General features: G+C 42.7%; 1 protein-coding gene across 2 annotated transcripts in view; it reads right to left on the bottom strand.

Moving 5' to 3' along the window:
- CAP2 (cyclase associated actin cytoskeleton regulatory protein 2) overlaps window positions 1-19,287 on the bottom strand; it is a 136,951-nt gene that overhangs the window by 101,619 nt on the left and 16,045 nt on the right. Inside the window, exons 1-3 of one of the 2 annotated variants that reach the window (XM_032861612.1) lie at window positions 13,900-14,043; window positions 10,145-10,266; window positions 6,103-6,203 (exon numbers count right to left, since the gene is read on the bottom strand). In XM_032861612.1, coding sequence (XP_032717503.1) covers window positions 6,103-6,203; window positions 10,145-10,266; window positions 13,900-13,958 — 282 coding nt within the window. In that variant the 5' untranslated portion in view covers window positions 13,959-14,043. Of the gene's footprint in view, window positions 1-6,102; window positions 6,204-10,144; window positions 10,267-13,899; window positions 14,044-19,287 lie in introns of those variants that run through there. The other variant, XM_032861613.1, reaches the window with a different exon arrangement.

Below are 19,287 nucleotides of genomic sequence, written 5' to 3'. Positions count from 1 at the left end.
AGAGCAGCCAGCTGCTGGGGGACAGGTCTGCCCCCCGCCCCTCAGCCCGTCCCCCAGCCCACCCGCCAGCCACAGCAGGCCTGGACAAGCTCAGAAGGCATCCCTGCTCTTCATGTGATTCCTACTAGCAAACACAGAACAGACAGGGATAACCAGTGTAGCATTCCATGGTTCTCCTTCAAGAAGAAGAAAAAAAAAACATTCAGGCAAAAGTTTACTGAAAGCAAATTTACTGTTTACTGTTCAGGAAGGAAAAAAGAAAGGCAGAAAAAATCTTAACCTGCAAGATTCACGGCACCTAATTCATTGCTTCAGCAAAAACTTTGGGTGGCGTTTTATTTTTGGTAGATGGGGAGATCCTGGGGGTTAGTGATGCGTGGGGGCCCTTCAGGAGATGTCTGGATTCTAAGACCCGTTTCTCACCAGCTGGTCCCCAAAGCCTTCAGTGCACCATGAAACGAGAATGTGCAAGGGAAGGGACAGGGGTTGTACGCTCCAAACAACAGGGCCCTTAAGTTGAAAAGGGGTCCCAGGGAGGTCCCACTAAGGCTAGCGACCTAGCAGGAGTGGGCTATGCGTCAGAGCATGGGCTGGGTTGCAAAGTATGTGTCCAATGCTGAGAATAAAAATTCTCCACATTCTTGGGAAGAAATGAGGACAGAAACGGATCTATCTGTGACCTTCTGGAATTCTGCAAATTTGACGCCCAACAGCACAGTGAGTGAGGACCAGGCTGAGACCAGGCTGGTGTGATGGGGCGGAAGCCAAGACCCTCACGGGACACCATGCATCTGTCCTGCAGGCCACCATTTGCCCTGTCGCCTCACTCAGCACTGCTCTGAGAAGCCTGAGTACATGAGCAGTGGTGGTGTGCCACCCCCTCCTAAGCCATCGTCTGAGTCAGCTGTCTGACCACCCTTTCCTCGCACGGTGGACATCGGGTAGGGGAAGCGAGAACCGCTATGGAGTGCAGAGGCTGGGAGGAAGACACCAGTCAGTGCCACGTGCTTCTCACTAGGGCTCATTTCCCCAAAGGTGATGGGGGATACAGCTGCTGAGAGTCAAAGACGGGTGTCTCCCCACCCAAAGGATTGCAACTGGGGAGACCAGACACCCCGCTCCGCACCAAGTCATGGCTCATCACTCAGCCTATCACCCATGTCACCTAACCTCTCCAGCGTGTGGAGGGAGGGAAGAAAGTGGGAAAGAAAGGTGAGAGGGAGGGAGAAGGAAAAAGGAAAGGGATATATATTAGAAGCGATAATTTTAATGCATCTCCTTCTCTAATAATTCTGATAATCGTTAACTGGCTAAGCCAGTAAGAAGGAAAAGTCCCAACTCGAAGTCTGTATGAAATCTAGGGGCAGAATTCTAGCCACAAGTCATTTTTTGGATCTCTGCCATTTGGAGAATGTGAAAGACCTACAGATCCTTTGGGCTTAAATTGCCAAAGTATTCTATGTCTAACTGCAAAAATAAATGTTTCAAATGAAGCAATTAGCAGGGAACTAGAAGTTAATGGGAGAAACAACTTGGCTGAAGGTAAGCAGGAGAGTGAAGGAGGTCTGTGTAGAATGGGGTGTTGGTGGAGTCAACCCCTGACCTCTGCTTCTGATGATTTTGGGGGGAAGGGGAGTGAGGGCAGAAGGGTTCCTATATTGACCCAGGTTATAAAGCATTTAAAATGCAAAAAAAATATGTATTTTTTAAAGTAGGCTCCATGCCCCACATGGGCTTGAATTCAGGACCCTGAGATCAAGACCTGAGCTTGAGATCCAGAGACAGATGTTTAACCAACCGAGCCACCTGGGCAGCCCAAAGGATCACTTTTTAAATGAGTATTAATTAAGGAAGAAAAGGATTCAACTAGAAACATAAATATGCACATATTTTGTATTATTTATTCCAAAGACAGTTATTATTTTCAGAGAACAGGTCCAATAAAGGAGTAAGTGACAACCTGTAAGACCAAGGAGGACAGACTCAGGGAGGCCTCAAGGTCTCTTCCAATGAAGGCGTCTGAGTGTCTTCTGTAGCATAGTAAAGCAGGATGATATTTTGTCTTTAGTGTTCTGTGTGTCCTTTTCCTGACATGTTTCCTTCTGTTTGCTTCGGATGTTGAGATTACTGAAGTACCCTCCCTGGCATGGCCCAAGATGCTTGTGAAGATGTTATAGCAAGCTCTGTCTGGAAACCGACCAGCCCCTCCCTCCTGCTCTAATGCCGAGACAACAGGTGGTCACTCCCACCGGCTGCCAGAAAAGGAAGGCCCCTGGGAGTGAGGTCGTCCAGCCTCATTACTGAGGAGGGTAAGGGATGAGCTCAAGGTTACGCTGTAAAAAGATGAGCCAGCTCTAAGACCCAGATACAGACTGCTAGTCCTCGTCAGCCTCTCTTTGAACACGTGACTCAACCAGCACGGCTTAAAATGAACACAAGGTTTTGTAGATGACTTGCATCAATGACAAAGACTAGACACATCTAGAGCTGTGATGGTGACCCCAGAGTTCAGCTACCACAATTGGCTAAAAATGTGCATCCTTTATGATGGCAGGGAAGGCAAGGTCCTAACATTGTGCGGTGTGAGTTAATCACACGATGCTTAAATGTGTTATACTTCTTAATTGAATTGTATTGCCTTTTTGTTCAAATTATGGTTCTTTCATTTTTATGAAACGATGAATAAAAGAGTGTTTCTTTCTTATCCATTTTAATCAAGGGCAGAAAATAAATGTTCCAGACTTCTGGAGACATTTTAAAAATGTAAATTCCATAAATCTCCCAAAAGGGTTTGCATTATGAGGATCTACATGACTTGTAGCTGTTTCGTGACTGTCAAGTCATTTAGAACTAGCCCGAGGTTGGGTCCATAGACCATGAATAACAACAGGACAGCTTTGTAAGAAACAATCACATTAGTCCAGTTAAAGATAAATGATGTCTGACCAAGGGCTTGGTATTACGGATGACCCTTTCCTTTGACACTGAAGACCCCATTTAATCTAACCCTCTATGATAAAATTATACCTTTTTCTTAAAAGGGGTGCGAGCTGCATCAGTGTTCCTGGGTTGAAGAGCAATTTAAATAAGCCCCTGGGTTTACGTTGCATCCACCAAGGCTTTACAAGATCTAATCTTTTCTAAACCTGTTATGCTCTCTGGTTCAGCAGAGCTTCCTAATTGTAGCTATTAGTTCCCCTTTTTTGTGGTCTGTTCTGTCAATAGACTATTGAGTGATCAGTAAATTAAGCCCAACCAGCAGCCAACACATCGAAGCAGACGTTAAATCATAGCTCGGCTGCCCTTATTCATCATTAGTATCTGTGGGATAGCTTTTAAACACAGGGCTAGGATTTAGCGTGACGCACATTTGTGTCATTCTCAAATTTCCATACTGTACAATCAGGTATGTGAGGGTTTTTTTTTTTTTTTTTCTTTTCTAGGCAACAGGTGTGTTCTTGGAACAAAGTTCAACCCCCCACTTCTGGCTTATGTGAGAGGCAGCAGCTGCAAGCTTAACGTCAATGACACATGGTTCCATAAGAGAGAAAAAATAAACCACTTGCTCAATGTATGAAAGTCATGGGCAGATGGACGATGGCTGCCTGTGCTCTCTTTGTGTTGTAGAATCAGAGTCTAAACTTTTGGATGACAAGCTTTTTTCCCTTCCTTCCTTCCTTCCTTCCTTCCCTCCTCCCTCCCTTCCCTTCTTCCTTTTCTTTTCTCTTTTTTCTTCCTTTCCTCTCTTCTCCCCTCCCCTCTCCTCTTTCTTTTCCTCCTCTCTCTCCCTCTTTTTGCTTTCCTTCTTTCTCTCCTTACATTCCTTCTTTCACTTTAAAAAAACCCACTAGTGAAAAACAATTTTTTTAATCATTTTGCATCCGTTATCGAGAACAGTCCAACTGAGTCATACTATTTTCAGGCTGATGAGTGAAGAGAAGAAAAAGCTTAATATGAATGAAGCTATGCTTTATTTATAACTTGCTTTGTTCTGAAAGGAATTGAAAGGAACTGTTTACTATGGAATTTGGAGAGACTTACTTAGTATGCAAACTCTACATGTTTTCTAATGCAAAATTAAATATATCTATTAATAGGCCTCTTTATTCTTTAGTAAAACACTTCTCTACATGGTTCTGTGAGCTATTACTAATGAGAGTTATAATGTACTCTATCTCAGAAACACGATGTCAATGTGAATGAATAGTAATAATAATGAGGGGCACCTGGGTGGTGCAGTTGGTTAAGTGGCTGACTCTTGATTTTGGCTCAGGTCATGATCTCGGGGTCGTGGGACTGAACCCTGTGTTGGGCTCCACGCTTGGTACAGTCAGCTTGGGATCCGCCATTTCCCTCTGCCTCTGCCCCTCCCGCTCATGCTCTTTCTTTTCAAATACATAAATAAATAAGATCTTAAAAAAAAAAATAACAAACAAATAAGATCTTAAAAAAATAGTGACAATAATGACCCAATTGTAATAGAGTTCAAGACAATAAAGGTCTGTCAATCACTCGAGAATCTCTTTTAGTGTATTGGCAGCAATAGTCCATTTTATGTGTGGTTTTCAGGTACCATCACTCCTCAGAACAGAAGCAGCTTAGCCACTATCTTACTGTGTACACCGTTTCCTACGAACAAACCCATTAAAGCTTGAGAGCAGGCCAGAGCAAGTACTGAGCTCTATGACACATTTGAAGCGAACACGTCTTATTATGCAGACTTTTCTAGAACTCATGTACCTCAGAGCTTCCCCTCTTTTGCCAATGGCATTTCAATAGGTATATTTAATAAAAACGGAGGTCATGAGGAGAATCTTCATTTTTCTCAGATGTGATGAACAAATGCATTGCAAATGTGATGAGAGAAGCACCTATTAATTACAATTCTGGAAACTCTGGTATAACCTGAGTCACCAGATTGTGTGGAAGACTGGTGTTGGGTGTTGCAGGTAATGTCTAATTGGGGGACAAGTAAGAGAGAGTCCCTTTTTATGTTTTTCTTTTTTTTTCCTTTTACTGCAAACCACAGCTTTATTCAAGAATCAGATTTTCTGTGAATCTACACTGAAAATGGTTTTGCCATTGCTGAGAAATCCATAAGCAGATGGATTTGGAATTTAATCCTCTGTGAGAAACAAAGGCAAATAAAAAAGAAGAACCTGGTGATAGATTTCTTTTAGGTTTCTAATTGGTTTGGCTATTACATTGGATTTTCACTCAATGCATGCAAATAATGACTGCTCTCAAGGATGATGCTAAACATTTTAAATGTAAAAAAGAAATGTCTACAACTGGGAGGATGGCCGAGAGATCATTATAGGTCTTTCCCAATCCAAAGATTTTAAAATTCTATGGCTTTGCCTTTCCTCAGGCTGCACTTTTCCACTGTGGTAAACACACATAATACAAAATCTTCCATCTTAACCATTTTTAAACATATAGTTCAGTAGCGTTATGTATATTCATGCTGTTTCACAACAGATCTCCAGAACTTTTTCTGGAGTTTAGTTTTCACTGCAAAACGAAAACCCTGTCCCCATGAAACAAATTCCCATTTCTCCCTTCCCCCAACCCCGAGGAGCCACACATTCTACTTTCTGCACTTATGAGTTTGACTACTCAGATAGCTCAAATAAATGAGATCATAGATACCTCATAGAAGTAGAATCATACAGCATTTGTCCTCCTGCGACTGGCTTATTTCACTGAGCATAACATCCTCGGTATATCCACATTGTAGCACATGTCAGAATTTCCTTCCTTTTCAAAGCTGAATAATATTCCCTTGTACGTATAGACCACATTGTGTTTACCCTTTCTCCACTGACAGACACTCAGGTAGCTTCCACCTCTTGGCTATTTCGAACAATGCTGCTGTGAACTTGGGTGTACAGACACCTCTTCGAGATCTTGCTTTCAATTCTCTGGGTCTATGCCCAGAAGTGGGATTGCAGGAATTCCATCCTGGTTGCACCATTTTACATTCCCACCAGCAGTGCACCAGGGTCCCAGTCTCCCCATATCCTCACCCGCCTCTGTCATTTTGGGTTTTTTTAATAGTAGTCATCTTCTCCACAGACAACAAGACAGGAAAGTACTCACGTGAGTCTCCACATCACCAGCAAGGATCCTACTCTTCTTTAAAAACTCAGCCACCATGCTGTTCATCAGCTTATCAAAGGCTTCCACCGAGGGTGCCACACCTTTGGAAGAAGCACATTTGTCAGGTCCCAAGAGTTTCAAGAAAAGCTAGTATTGCTTTGCCATAGGAACTATGGAAGCTTAATATCACTCATGTCGTTCTCATTCTTTTCACCAGGGCATTCATTCACTCAGTATTTAGGAAACATTTCTCAACGGCTCAAGTCTCAGGAAAACAATGCTCTGCTATTTTTCATCCACTTGAGTAAGCACTTTCACTTACAAACTAATTTATTTCTGCCTCAAACTCATAAGGTAAGTAGCATCACACTTTTACCAATGAAGAAATGGAGATGCAATCAGGGCACATGACTTGATCAAAGCTATAGGTCAAACTGAACGGCAGATCCAAGAACTGACACAAGCCTTATTGATACGACCTTGCAAACAGTTACCAAGATCGCCCAGGACAATTAAAAGGCAATAACAAACTCTGGGCAAATAAATGGGAAAAGAACACCAGTGTCACATGTTCTGTTCTGCCCTGTCCTCACTTTCTGGGGGGTAGGAAGTGGAGTTGGAGGCATGGAAAGGACTGCTGAGCTAACTCACATTAAGTTTTTTTTTTTTCTCCTTTTTTTTTTGTTTTTTAAGATTTTATTTATTTGACAGACAGAGATCACAAGTAGGCAGAGAGGTAGGCAGAGAGAGAGGAAGGGAAGCAGGCTCCCTGTGGAGCAGAGAGCCCAATGCGGGGCTCTATCCCAGGACCCTGGGATCATGACCTGAGCCAAAGGCAGAGGCTATAACCCACTGAGCCACCCAGGAACCCCTCACATTAAGTTTTAATCTGACAACTTATTGTCAAAACCAAGTGACATCAGCCCAACCTGGCATGCTCTGCTTCTCTTCTCCTGCCTTTAAACTGACAGAAAAACTGTGTCTTAGTCCAAGATTTCAGGACCCTAATATTGAGAAACTCAATCCCACAGACAATTAAAATTCAAACCAGGGGTGCCCAGGTGGCTCAGTCAGTTAAGCATCTGACTTCAGCTCATTTCATGATCCTGGGGTCCTGGAATGGAGCTCTGCATCAGGCTCCCTGCTCAGTGGGCAGTCTGGTTCTCCCTCTCCCTCTGCTCTGCCCCCCACTCATGCTCTCTCTCTCTCTCTTTCAAGTAAGTAAGTAAGTAAATAAATAAGTAAAATCTTAAAAAAATATCCAAACCAAAACCTAAGATTCCCTTCTCATACTCTACTGAAGTATCCCTCCTCATAAAGGTGTAGGATAAAGCTCCCTTGCTTTCCCAGAGGCCCATTTCCACAGGCCCAGAGGGTGATGAAAACAGCTTTCGACAGCGCTATGCACCTACAATCTGACTTCTAAGCAGGTTATTGAAGCTGAGTTACCTTAATGTTCACAATATAGTGCGTTGTCCACTACTGAACATAAAAGGGGAGATATGCCCAAAGATTCCTTATGGATCCATCTGGAAACAGATCAACCCACTTGTTGCTGGGGGAGACGCCTCAGAGGACTCTGCTATGTGTCTAAAGTGGGAGAGTTTTAGGAACAAGACAAAGCACTCTACCTAGCAGAAGGAATGGTGATAAAAGGGACTATTTTCCAATTTCCTTTTATCACTCGGCTCTGTTCATACCTCCTCTGGGCAGCCTTTAACAACCTGTCTTTCCCCACAACATGCACCTTGTGAGCTCCTTAATCAAAGCATCTGTGGCCATGAATGGCAATGCACAGAGACTAGAGTCTGGAGGATTTGGACTGTATGTAATTCATCTTAAGATTTCCTCGCACATAACACATAGTACCTGTCACTTGGCGGGCATGCAGAAATACTTCTTCAGCGGTTGAACCAAACTTACCTGATTGTCAGGGGGAAAAAAAGAAAGAAAACACATCGTAAAACCCAACAGAGCCCCAGGCTCATGCAAAGGCAGTCCTTGGATCTGTGCATATTACAGATGTGTAGTGGATGGGATTTCATCTAAAAGTTTCTTTTTACCTTCAAATGTTTCCCTAAACTTTAGTTACAATATCACTGTTATAATGATGTTTATGTTTAAAGCAAGAGGTTGTCCTCAAGGATTTGTTAAAAACAGAGTTTAGGAGATCATCAAGGCTCATGAAATTAAGAAGAAATGAAACCAGCGCTGCTGAGGATGAGCGAACTTTAAAGGACGGGTATCTTCCAGGTATTTCGCTACTTATCCTTCTTCCCAATGACCCTACTCCATTTCAAGCAGGATAATAAATTACTGGCTAAGTTGTTTTGAAACACCTAACTTTAATAAATGGTTTAGAATGATTTGCTGTATCAGAACGTACCTGTTTAAATACCTAAGTAATTTAATTACCTGCCTTCCGATTTTGTTGACCTATTAATTTCCCCCCAAAATTATTTCTTTAACAAAGAGAATACAAAGTGCAGCCCAGCACCTCTTTAAGTCACGTGAGGTTCAAACTACAGAGGGATTTCTCTCCCCCTTCATTCAACAACATGACACGGTCTCCTGAGAGTTGGAGTTTAACTTTATTTTCTGCATTCACAGGCTCTACATTTGTGGTCAGCACTTGTAAAGAAATGTCTTTTGGTCACTTATGTCAAAGACATAAGGAAACCAAGTTACTGAAGTGAACATGAAAATATTTTCTTACAAAGGAGGTTGACTGGATCTCGTATACCAACCATACCATTAACAAAAAGAGGCTTAAAATGAAATCATAGATGTATCTCAGTTGATGTGGAAGAAACTTGCAGGCCCCTGGCAGCCTCCCTTTAAACAACACCCCCTTTCAACTCATTCAAAGCATTTTAATTTTCATTCTGTTCGGGGGGTGGGGTGGGGAGGAGACCAGCCTGTACATTTGTGCTCACACAGTCATTGTTGTCCCAAGGCGTACAACACAAGGCAAGGTTCCAAATATGCCTGAAATTCTAGAAGCACCAATGTGAACCGTGCCTGGTGAAAGCTTTTTTTTTGAAGCCCCCATTCCCCAAGGCTTTTCCCAGCCCCCAAAGCCTGATAGGATTCAAAATGGGTCAGATAAGGAGGAAATGTACTTGACACAAGAATAGAGCTGCCAGATGAAATGCAGAACCCCCAGTTACATTTGAATTTCAAATAAACAATGAATACATTTTTAGGATAAGTGTGTAACCATGCAGTATATCCCATGCAGTATTTGGAACACACTTATGCCAAAAAAAAAAAAAAAAAAGTAGTTCATCTAAAATTCAAATGTAACTGGGTGTCCTGTATTTTTATTTTGCTAAGTCTATGACCTCAGACAAGAAGGAACTGAAAAAATGACTGTGAATAACTTAGAGAGTTTGCCATATATGGTGTCCTTATAGTTAACCTCTTATGTTATGTAGTTAACTTTTTATGTTTGATCATATAATATTTTTAAATCTTCTTTTTCAAATGTGGCATTGGCACATAAGGTTAAAGGCACATTTGATTAGAAATAAGCACAAGTAAAACAGTGCGATGTAATCATGTTACCTGAAACCAATGTTTGCCTTCACCTCAGACTCCTTTCCTTCCCAATTATAGTTCTTAAATTTAATGACTTGTTCTCTTTAAAATTAAAATCGACAGAATGATAATTCCTTCCCATTGACGCTGTAATTGAGAACGTTAATTTCTCTTTGATAATTACTCAGATAATATATTTATAGTCACTATGGAATGCGGAACATTATAAACACTAAAACAAAAGAAAAATGACATTTGGCATATAGATCATGCTCTTAATAGGCACAGATAACCGGTTAATTTTTGTGGATTGTGGGTTGGAACATTCTGCCTTTCCCTTTTTCAGGGATGGCTTACATCTGGTTAATGTCATGGTCACATATAAGGGAAGGGTACAGAAGCTGAAGGAAGTCGACAAAAATATTTCTCGAGCACTAAGTGATGGGGACAACATTAAACGACCCTCACGGAGACCAGTAATGACAACAGTTTGTGTCCCTACCTCCAATGACACCATTAATCTCCCCGCAGTCCCCAGGAGGCCGGTGGGACCCCGCAGACAGCAGCTCCAGTCGGCCGACCACCCGCTCCAGCCTCTCCATCAGTGCCTGCATCTCTGCCATTCTAGAAAAACACAGGAGCAAACCGGAGTCCGTGTGAATGTCAGGGAGGATTAGCAAGCCAATGCCAGTAAACTTAACAGCAGCAAGAAGGAAAATAAAAATTGCTCGGAATGGCTTTAATTACCTAGACAGTATTTCTACATAGCAGGAAAACAGGTGAAATTCCAAAAAACATAGAACTTGGAACAAAAAAACCCCACAAAGTATATTGATCCTATTTTCAATTCAATGAAAATATTCTTATTATTCATTCAATTCAATGGCATTTATAAGCCCCATATGCAATGCACAAGAAATTCACTCCCTACGCCATTAACAAGTGTCTGGTTGGATGCTTCCTGTGCTATGATACAATCTATGTCTAGCATATACTTAAAAGCCTGTGAACATGTATCTCACGGTTAATGTTGCCAACTTTTATCCTACTAAATGGTAGGAACATATTTTAACTACTTCCAATGACTCTTTCTGTGCAAGTATAACTCTCCAGGGGATACTAAACCTACTGATAATTGTTGTTTATTTACTCAATTACACCTTAAGTTAACCAGCCCAGCGTGGAACTATGAGTTTATAAAATTGCATTGTTTAGCAGGCAAATGGGTTTTTACCTCCAGGAGCTACCTGTTTTCTACTTATCACTACCTTTAGCATTTCTGTTGCTGGATTATTTCAGATTACAATTATTCTGAAGGGTGGAGATTTTAAATTAAAATATCAAGAATGTTTATTTCCTTTTGCTGTGGGTTGTTTTTGGACAAAATTTAGGTCTGGGGGCGGGGGGTGGTTTCTGGAGATAGGGAGCTTCAGTGACCCAGCAGTCTCAGCTGGGAGCAACTGGGTTTGACACTGAGTAAGGGAATGGACATTGGATAAAAGTGGGGTTGGGTATCTATCCTTCCTGCTTCCAAACACTCCTTCAAGAGCTACACTGAGTGTACACAGGTAGTACCTTGAAATTTTTTTTTAAAGATTTATTTATTTGACAGAGATCACAAGTAGACAGAGAGGGAGGCAGGTGGTAGGGGAAGCAGGCTCCCTGCTGAGCAGAGAGCCCGATGCAGGGCTCGATGCCAGGACCCTGAGATCATGACCTGAGCCGAAATCAGAGGCTTAGCCCACTGAGCCACCCAGGTGCCCCAGTACCTTGAAATTTGTTGGCCCTATAACGTAATGCTAGGAAGGTGACCCCTGAGGAATGGAACCCAATCTAATTTGGCCGGGCTCATGAGATCCAACATGGAGGTACCACAGCTCCCACTGTACCACCCTATGACTATTTTTGGCAAAATCAGCCTCCTGCCCCAGAGAGAGTAAAACATGCCTCATCTTAATCAGTGTTTGTCGATCTCACTCTTGCAAACTTTCCAAGCATCATCTTGAGCCAAAGAGGACTGGCATGCTCCCATATCAGAGACAGTGCTGCCCCAGAGGGTGGGTAAATATTATTGCTCTAAGACATGCAACATTTCTTATTTCTGCAAGGAACCAGGTAATGCATATTTTTTTTTTTTTTGCATTTTGTATTTAACTAGTTTTGAGCTTAAACATAACGACTTGCCATGGCCATATTTAAAAACAAGGTTATACTCCTCAAAAAACGTGGATAGCTCTGTTACTCTGCATCTAAATGTCAGACGGTCATCAGATACGGATGGGGGAGTTCACTGTCTATTTTGGAAGTCATCTCTAAAACTGCCAGCAGCTACTCTTTCAAAATATGGGGCAGTATTCTCTGCACAGCTGAGATCAGCATCTAATCCCAAGGGGATTCAAAATTAGAAGTTTCTCATCTATTCTTTTCCTCTTAACGTCAGAACTTTTGCTTCTATTGCAATTGAAGAAGAAAAAAAGGGAAGAAGAAATTTAATTGAGCCCTTTACGTAATCTTGCAAGGGAACTGGGTATCCTGTAGGTGGGTGAAGGCCATTTGAGAGATGATAAAAGCCCCTCAAATCTTTTAATAGTTGTCCATCTGTTCACAGTTATCTATGTTCCCTGTCACTCAACTTGCCAAATGTTACTGCCATAGACCTAGCCCATGCTAGGGAAAAAAAAATGTGTTTGCTTTGTTTGCAAACCTCCCGATGCCCCAACAGAGAGGCACCAACCACCTCCAGAGGCTCCCAGCGCCGTTTCGGAGGGCCTGTTACATTTCACACTTAGGACGACTGTCCCCGACTGTGGCTTAATCAGCCTCCCTGACAAGACTCCAACTCACACTATCTAATAGCACTCCATATGTTGAGAGACAACAGGAGTTAGTCCACAAACCGCAGGGCTGGGCTGATTGGTATGGAATGCAGTCTAAAAGCAAATCAGATGTCACTTTGTGTAAAATCACCACGGACTGTGGAGTCTGCTCACAGCCTCTTAAGAGACCAAAACACAGCTCATGCACGGAAGCTAGGTTAAAATTTGAGAACCGTTTCTAAGAGAAACAGGAGAACGTATCAATGAAAGAATGCACCAGGATGTCGGAAATATACACGATAGCATTCCCAGGGAGAAGGACGGGGCTGAGATGGCTGTCCCCTCCTCTCCCAAAACACACGCACGTGCTTCTTCCCACATGCGCCCTCAGCTGCTATCCTGGCTCTCAAGAATGAAGAACAAGGCAGCAGATTCTCCAAATTCTTCCCAGGCAGTTCCATTTGCCTTGGTTTTTCAAAGTGGTTTGAGCCAAGTTTTCATGAAGAGGTGGGGGCCAGGAATTAAGAATTAGGCTGAGGAAAGGGATAGGGCAGGGGCTGGAGACAGCAAGGTCAGGGTAAGAAATGAGTCGAAACCAGGCCCACGGACAGATGAGCTTGGACCAGGAAGCCAACCGAAGAGGGGGATACATGATAGCTAGACATAAGATGTTCTAAGAATCAGATGAGAAGCAGAGAGAAGCCAGACACACAGCTGGACAATCAAGAACTTAGGCCAAGGGGACCCAGAGGGCTCAGTTGGTTGAGTGTCTGACTTGGATTTCAGCTCAGGTCTTGATCTCATGGTCATGAGATCGAGCCCTGTGTTGGGATCCATGCTCAGCAGGAAGTCTGCTTGGGATTCTCTCTCCCTCTTTCTCTGCTCTCCCCCTCTCTGTTGTCTCTCAAATAGATACATTTTTTAAAAAGAGCCTAGGGGAGACAATGAGCTCCAACTTGGCCCCCACTGTCCAGTCCTCCTATTCAGGCAAAAGCCAATGCCAATTTGAGGTCTCCTATAACCTCTGGTTTAGAGCAGATAAACACAATCATCTGGTCAGGTGTGAGGGTATCTGGAAAGGAAAAAGGAGAGGAACATAAAAGTCCACAACTTTCTCTCTTTAATGATCTGTTTTAGGAAATTACACTTGACATGAATCTCAATACCTTGTTTTGTATTAATTTGGGAGTATTCTTTTTTGAGCTCCCTTATAATAGGACATGTAACTCAACTTACTTACCATTTTCTTTCCTTCATTTGAATTCTCCCCTCCCTTTCCCCCTTTTAAAGTTTAACTTTTTAAACATGCACAGAATTTAAAGAGTCACCAGTTCTACAAGGCTTATTACAAAAACACAACAGTCCCCCGGCTGTCCCCTTCCACTTTTGTAGTGAGAATCAACCTATCTCCAGTAGCTGAGCTGTTGCTTTTAGTAATTACCTCTTCTGTATGCAACATGCTTCTCTCTTTACGTCTTGTTTTTCTTCCGTTCTAGGCATTATTCACTGAGTTCCCACCAAAACCAAGAGGGTTCACATTCTGCTTGCCTAATCCCCACCATCACACGCGCGCATACTTTCCTGTGCCCCAGGACTATTGTGTCACAATGTCTGTGTGACCAATCATCGGTGTCAACACAATTATGACCATTCACAGCTGAGTCATGACGTCTCTTAAGATCAGTCTCCATTTTTTTTTTTTTTTTGGTTTTGTTTTTACAACCTGCTTTCCTGTAGCTATGTGGTTCAGCTTCTCTGTTTTCTACATACTTAATCCTGATTCACCTCTGAACACTTTCCCCAGTTGTGGAAGTCTCCTTTTGAGCGGGCCAAATACATCTGGAATGCTATTAGGTCCTTCTTCTCAGAGGTTCTCTCTTCTGGAGAGTCAGTCTGAGGGCCCGGGTGCTCTGTAGGCTCTGTGACCAGAGATCTACTTACACCTTCCCCCATGAGGCATCTCCCCCTCTCTCTTATGTAGTATCACCTGCTTTTTGGATTCTGTAGCCGCCTATTTCTTGGTGTACTTCCTTAACTATCTTCTTAATTTCAGAGCCCTGTCTTCTGAAAAAGTACATGAAAGCACAATTGTTTATTGGAGAACACGCAAGTTGGAAATTATCTTTATTTTTCCCTCACACCTGATTGGTGGTTTGGCTGAGTGTAGAACTCCAGGCTGGAAGGCTTCCTCAGAATTTTCAAGGGGCTGCTCCAACAGGTTCTAGTTTCCTAGGTTACTGTGGACAGGTCTAAAGCCATTCTGGTTTTCTGATTCTTCATCCTTTTGACATAACCTTTGTTTTCCCTTCTGGAGGGAGTTTCTGGGGTCTTTGTCCTCAGGGGTTTGGGCTTTCACAGCAATATACCTTGTGGTTGACCAGATTTTTTTTTTTTAAAGATTTTTTATTTATCTATTTGACAGAGATCACAAGTAGGCAGAGAGGCAAGCAGAGAGAGGAAGGGAAGCAGGCTCCCTGCTGAGCAAAGAGCCCGATGCAGGGCTCGATCCCAGGACCCTGGGATCACGACCCAAGCCAAAGGCAGAGGCTCCAACACATTGAGCCACGCAGGCGCCCCTGTTTTTTGTTTTTTAAGTAGGCTCCATGCCCAACACGGAGTCCAATGTGGGGCCCGAACTCGTGACCCTGAGATCAAGACCTGAGCTGAAATCAAGTCAGATGTTTAACCGACTGAGCCACCCAGAGACTCCTCAAATGTTTTCTTTAAACATGATTTTCCAGAGGTGTGGGAAAGATAGGAAAATGGGCATTGAATATTGTACCTTTGGGTGAGTTTAAAAACTATATTTTGGGGTGGGTTTTTTTTTTTTTTCAAATAAAGTAGTTAGGATTCTAAATATTTAAACAATTTAAACTCCTTTCACAGCAATGGCACACATTTACAAATATTTCATACACTTCAGTAAGAACATAGCCAGTGAATTTTCTCTCATATATTGTCTTGGAAGGCTAAGGCATTCTGGAGGCATTTTCCTAGGAGAAAAGATAGTTGTCATCATTTAAAAAATTATTTTTGCCTCATTGGTCACTTTATAAGACCCATCCTTAAAGCATAGATATTCAGTTCCTGATACTAGTTTTATGTCCAGTGTTCTGTCAATAGGCAATGACTACTCTAACACAATAAAGATAGCATTCCTATTCTTTCCCACAGTAGTTTCCAGAAAGGGAGAATTCCCCACACTTGCAAACATTTTATAAGGTCTCAATCATTTTGCCTCCCCCCCTTTTAAAGTAGACTTCATGCCCATCATGGAGCCCAATGCAGAGCTCAAACCTACGACCCAGAGATCAAGACTTGAGGTGAGATCAAGAGCCAGATGCTTAACCAACTGAGCCACCCAGGTGCCCCCATTTAGTCCATTTTTAACCAGGGCTGTTCATAGGGGACCCTGGTTTTGGAATCACCAGCTGCAGGTCTTTGGAAGAGCTTAGTTTTGCTATGCTTTAGTTACTACCCGTCCATAGAGTTGGTAGAATATGTGTAGAAAGGCATACAAAGTCTGTCACATGGTCGGTGACAAACGTATTAGCTACTATTATGAAGTCATCCCATCTGTTTTGCTCTCAGTGGAAACAGATCTACAAACCACTATATCAAGTCTTTGTTTATTTTAAATGCTGAGCAATCACCTAAAAGACTGGGTCAACAGATTTGTTAAATCATTAGGGTATATACCTGAAGCTAACTATGCTTCAGTAAAAATTAAAAAAAAAAATAAGTAAAGTAAAATAACATAACATTAAAAAAAAACCTGGCCAATGGAAATAACTAGCTAAAAATTTCAGGTATACCTTATAATTATACCCTTAAAATTTTTTTTTTCAGTGTTTCATTTTCCTTTGTTCACATACTTACTCTACCAAGGTTTTTTTGTTGTTGTTGTTTTGTTTGTTTGTTTTCCTTTTAGAAAGGGAGAGAGAGAAAGAGGAACAGGGAGGGGCAGAGGAAGAGGGAGAATGAATCGTAAGCAGGCTCCACGCCTAGCTTGGAACCCGACATGGGGCTTGATCTCACCACCCTGAGATCATGACCTGAGCTGAGATCAAAAGTCAGACACTTAATTGACTGAGCCACCCAAGTGCCCCTTCACCGAGATTTCTAATGTGTCATGATTTCTAATGTGTAATGGTTACTATAAAAGGAAAATTTAGGGGTGCCTAGGTGGCTCGGATGGTTGAGTCTGCCTTAGGCTCAGGTCATGATCCTGGCGTCCTGGGATCCAGCTGGGTATCAGGGTCCCTGCTCAGCATGGAGCCTACTTCTCCTTCTCCTTACATCCCCTCCACCTTCCCCTATGCCCCCACCAAAATAAATCAACAAAATCTTAAAATAAACAAAACAAAAATTGGGGTACATAATCAGTAGTTTTGTAGTCACAAATATTCCCCCAAGCATTCAAAAATTCAGAAATAATCAACAGATTGTGTATCAGTTTTAGGTACATTGCATAATGATTTGATATATGTACCCAGCAGTCCTCCTTTATCCACCGGGATATATTCCACGACCCTCAGTGGAAGCCTAGAACCACAGATAGTGCCAAGCCTTATACATACCATGCTTTTTCCTATAGATACATACTTGTGACCAAGTTTACTATGTATCTGAGGCGGAGTAAGAGATTAACAACAATAGCTAATAATAAAATACAATAAAAGCTAATGATAAATAGAACAATTACAACAATATACTGTACTATAATACAAGTTAGGTAACTATGACCTTTCTCTCTCTTATTAGATCTTTCCGGATGGTACCCACCCTCCTTCCTGTGACGACGTGAGGTGTTCAAGTGCCAGCATGATGAGATGAAGGGAGGTGAGTGATGCAGGCGCTGTGACGACAGCACGAGGTTACTGCAGACTTTGTAGCATCAGAAAGAGGATAACCTGCTTCCCCACTGCGACTGACCACAGGCAACTGACAACCACAGGTGAGGGGTGACCACTGTCCGCTGCACAATGGCCCCCACAAGAGGCTCAATGAACCCTCGACACACACAGGTACAAGTTTTTGTCTTGCAGTAAGAACTTTTGGCACCTCCTCTCTTAGCAACTTTCAAAGATACAACACCGGACTGTTAATCCCAGTCACCCTGCTGTATGTGACACCCCCAGGACTTACTGATCCTATAACCGGAGGCCCCTACGCATTTTTATAATGACTCATTTGCTTTTACACTGTCCTCTGCTAAGGACACAAACCCAAACTCTGCAGAAGCATGTTTGGAAGACAACACTCCCTCATCCCTCCATCCAGATCATCTTGTGCTCTGTGGTAAGGGGTCTTGTAAGACCTAGCTACTTCGTTCTAAAAAGTAACGCTTTTTATAACGTTATAAAAAGTTATAAAAAGCAATGCTCATAGCTGCCTTGAAAACTGACCCCCCAGGGTCTGGAGTACGTGGTGATAAACCCAGAATAACACCTCTTTGTCTGGGTCACATTCCCGGCATCCGTAAGACACCCGGCTCAATTAAAACACTGTCTCTCTCTCTGGGGTACCTGGGTGGCTCAGTGGGTTAAATTCTCTGCCTCCAGCTCAGGTCATGATCTCAGGGTCCTGGGATCAAGCCCCACATGGGGCTCTTTGCTCAGCAGGGAGCCTGCTTCCTCCTTTCTCTCTCTGCCTGCCTCTCTGCCTATTTGTGATCTCTGTCAAATAAATAAATAAAATCTTTAAAAAAAAAAAAACACTGTCTCTGGCCATGCTTCCTGCTAGCACGTGCACACCATGCCTCCCAAGGAAACGAGTCTGAGCCCTTCACGGGCTGACGTCCCACCTTTTACTCTTCCTGCATCGCCCGCTGAGTCCTGCCTGCTGCCGTGTACACAGGCAATTCTATAAATATTTTTTGATTGACTAATTAATTGGCTACCACTCCCCGCCTTCCCTTGCCTGCCCACTCACTGGCATAATCCCAGATCAGGTGGCAAACCAGATTTTCACAGGAGCAGTTTCCATTTCGAAGAAGACACTGGCTCAGTTTTCCCCTCTGAACACCACAGTGGCTTCCTCCCATGGTTCACACGAGCGCCCCTGTTCTCTGGAATGTGAACCTTGCGTTTTCCATTAGCACCTGTTTTCTTCGGGGCTTCAGCAATGTTTAAAAGTCCACATTGTCCAAAGGGTTTTGTAAATTCCTCACAGCAAGTTCATAAAACAAGCAAGGGAGAACCCTACTATGATAATATTTTCGTGTTCACAACAGCTGCGTTTTCCAGGTTCTACTTGCTGGTTGAGGTCATCCTCACTAGGCTGAAGGTACAGAAATAATTGTGGTGAGCGTTTCTCCTCAGACTCTGTAAGGGAGACCTAGATCCAAGGGCTCCCAAAGATCATGAGTCTAAGCTTAAACAGAAGGTTGACTTGAACTGACAGGAGGAGAGGACTTTTTAACCTTCTCCCATGTTGAGGTTGGGCTGCTGGTTATATGTGAGCTCTCCCGAACCAGTAAAGTCACAATGGATTACTTTCTCTATAAATCCGCCCAGATTAAAAAATACATATATTTGTTGAACTACCATCAAACCAGGCTGCCGTAGGTGTTAATTTCTCTTTATCATGAGTGTAACAATGACCTTCTTTCCTTTCTCCAGAAGCTACCAATCACTTGGGGAAGGAATTGTGTGGTTAACCATCATGTAACCATGGGATAACAGTTACATGTAGAAGGAAAAAACCATGGTCTTCCCTCCTTCATTCATTGATTGGCTCACTCAATATGCTGGTTTCGATCAGTCAGTAATATAACGTTCCCACTATCTGCCAAACACAAGGGGTATGGGTAGAAAATAAAGGGGGA

Source organism: Lontra canadensis, unplaced genomic scaffold (assembly GCF_010015895.1).
Source record: "Lontra canadensis isolate GAN:19392208 unplaced genomic scaffold, GSC_riverotter_1.0 scaffold21, whole genome shotgun sequence".
In the NCBI taxonomy this organism is placed as follows: domain Eukaryota; kingdom Metazoa; phylum Chordata; class Mammalia; order Carnivora; family Mustelidae; genus Lontra; species Lontra canadensis.
This window is presented reverse-complemented; position numbering and strand designations above follow the sequence as displayed.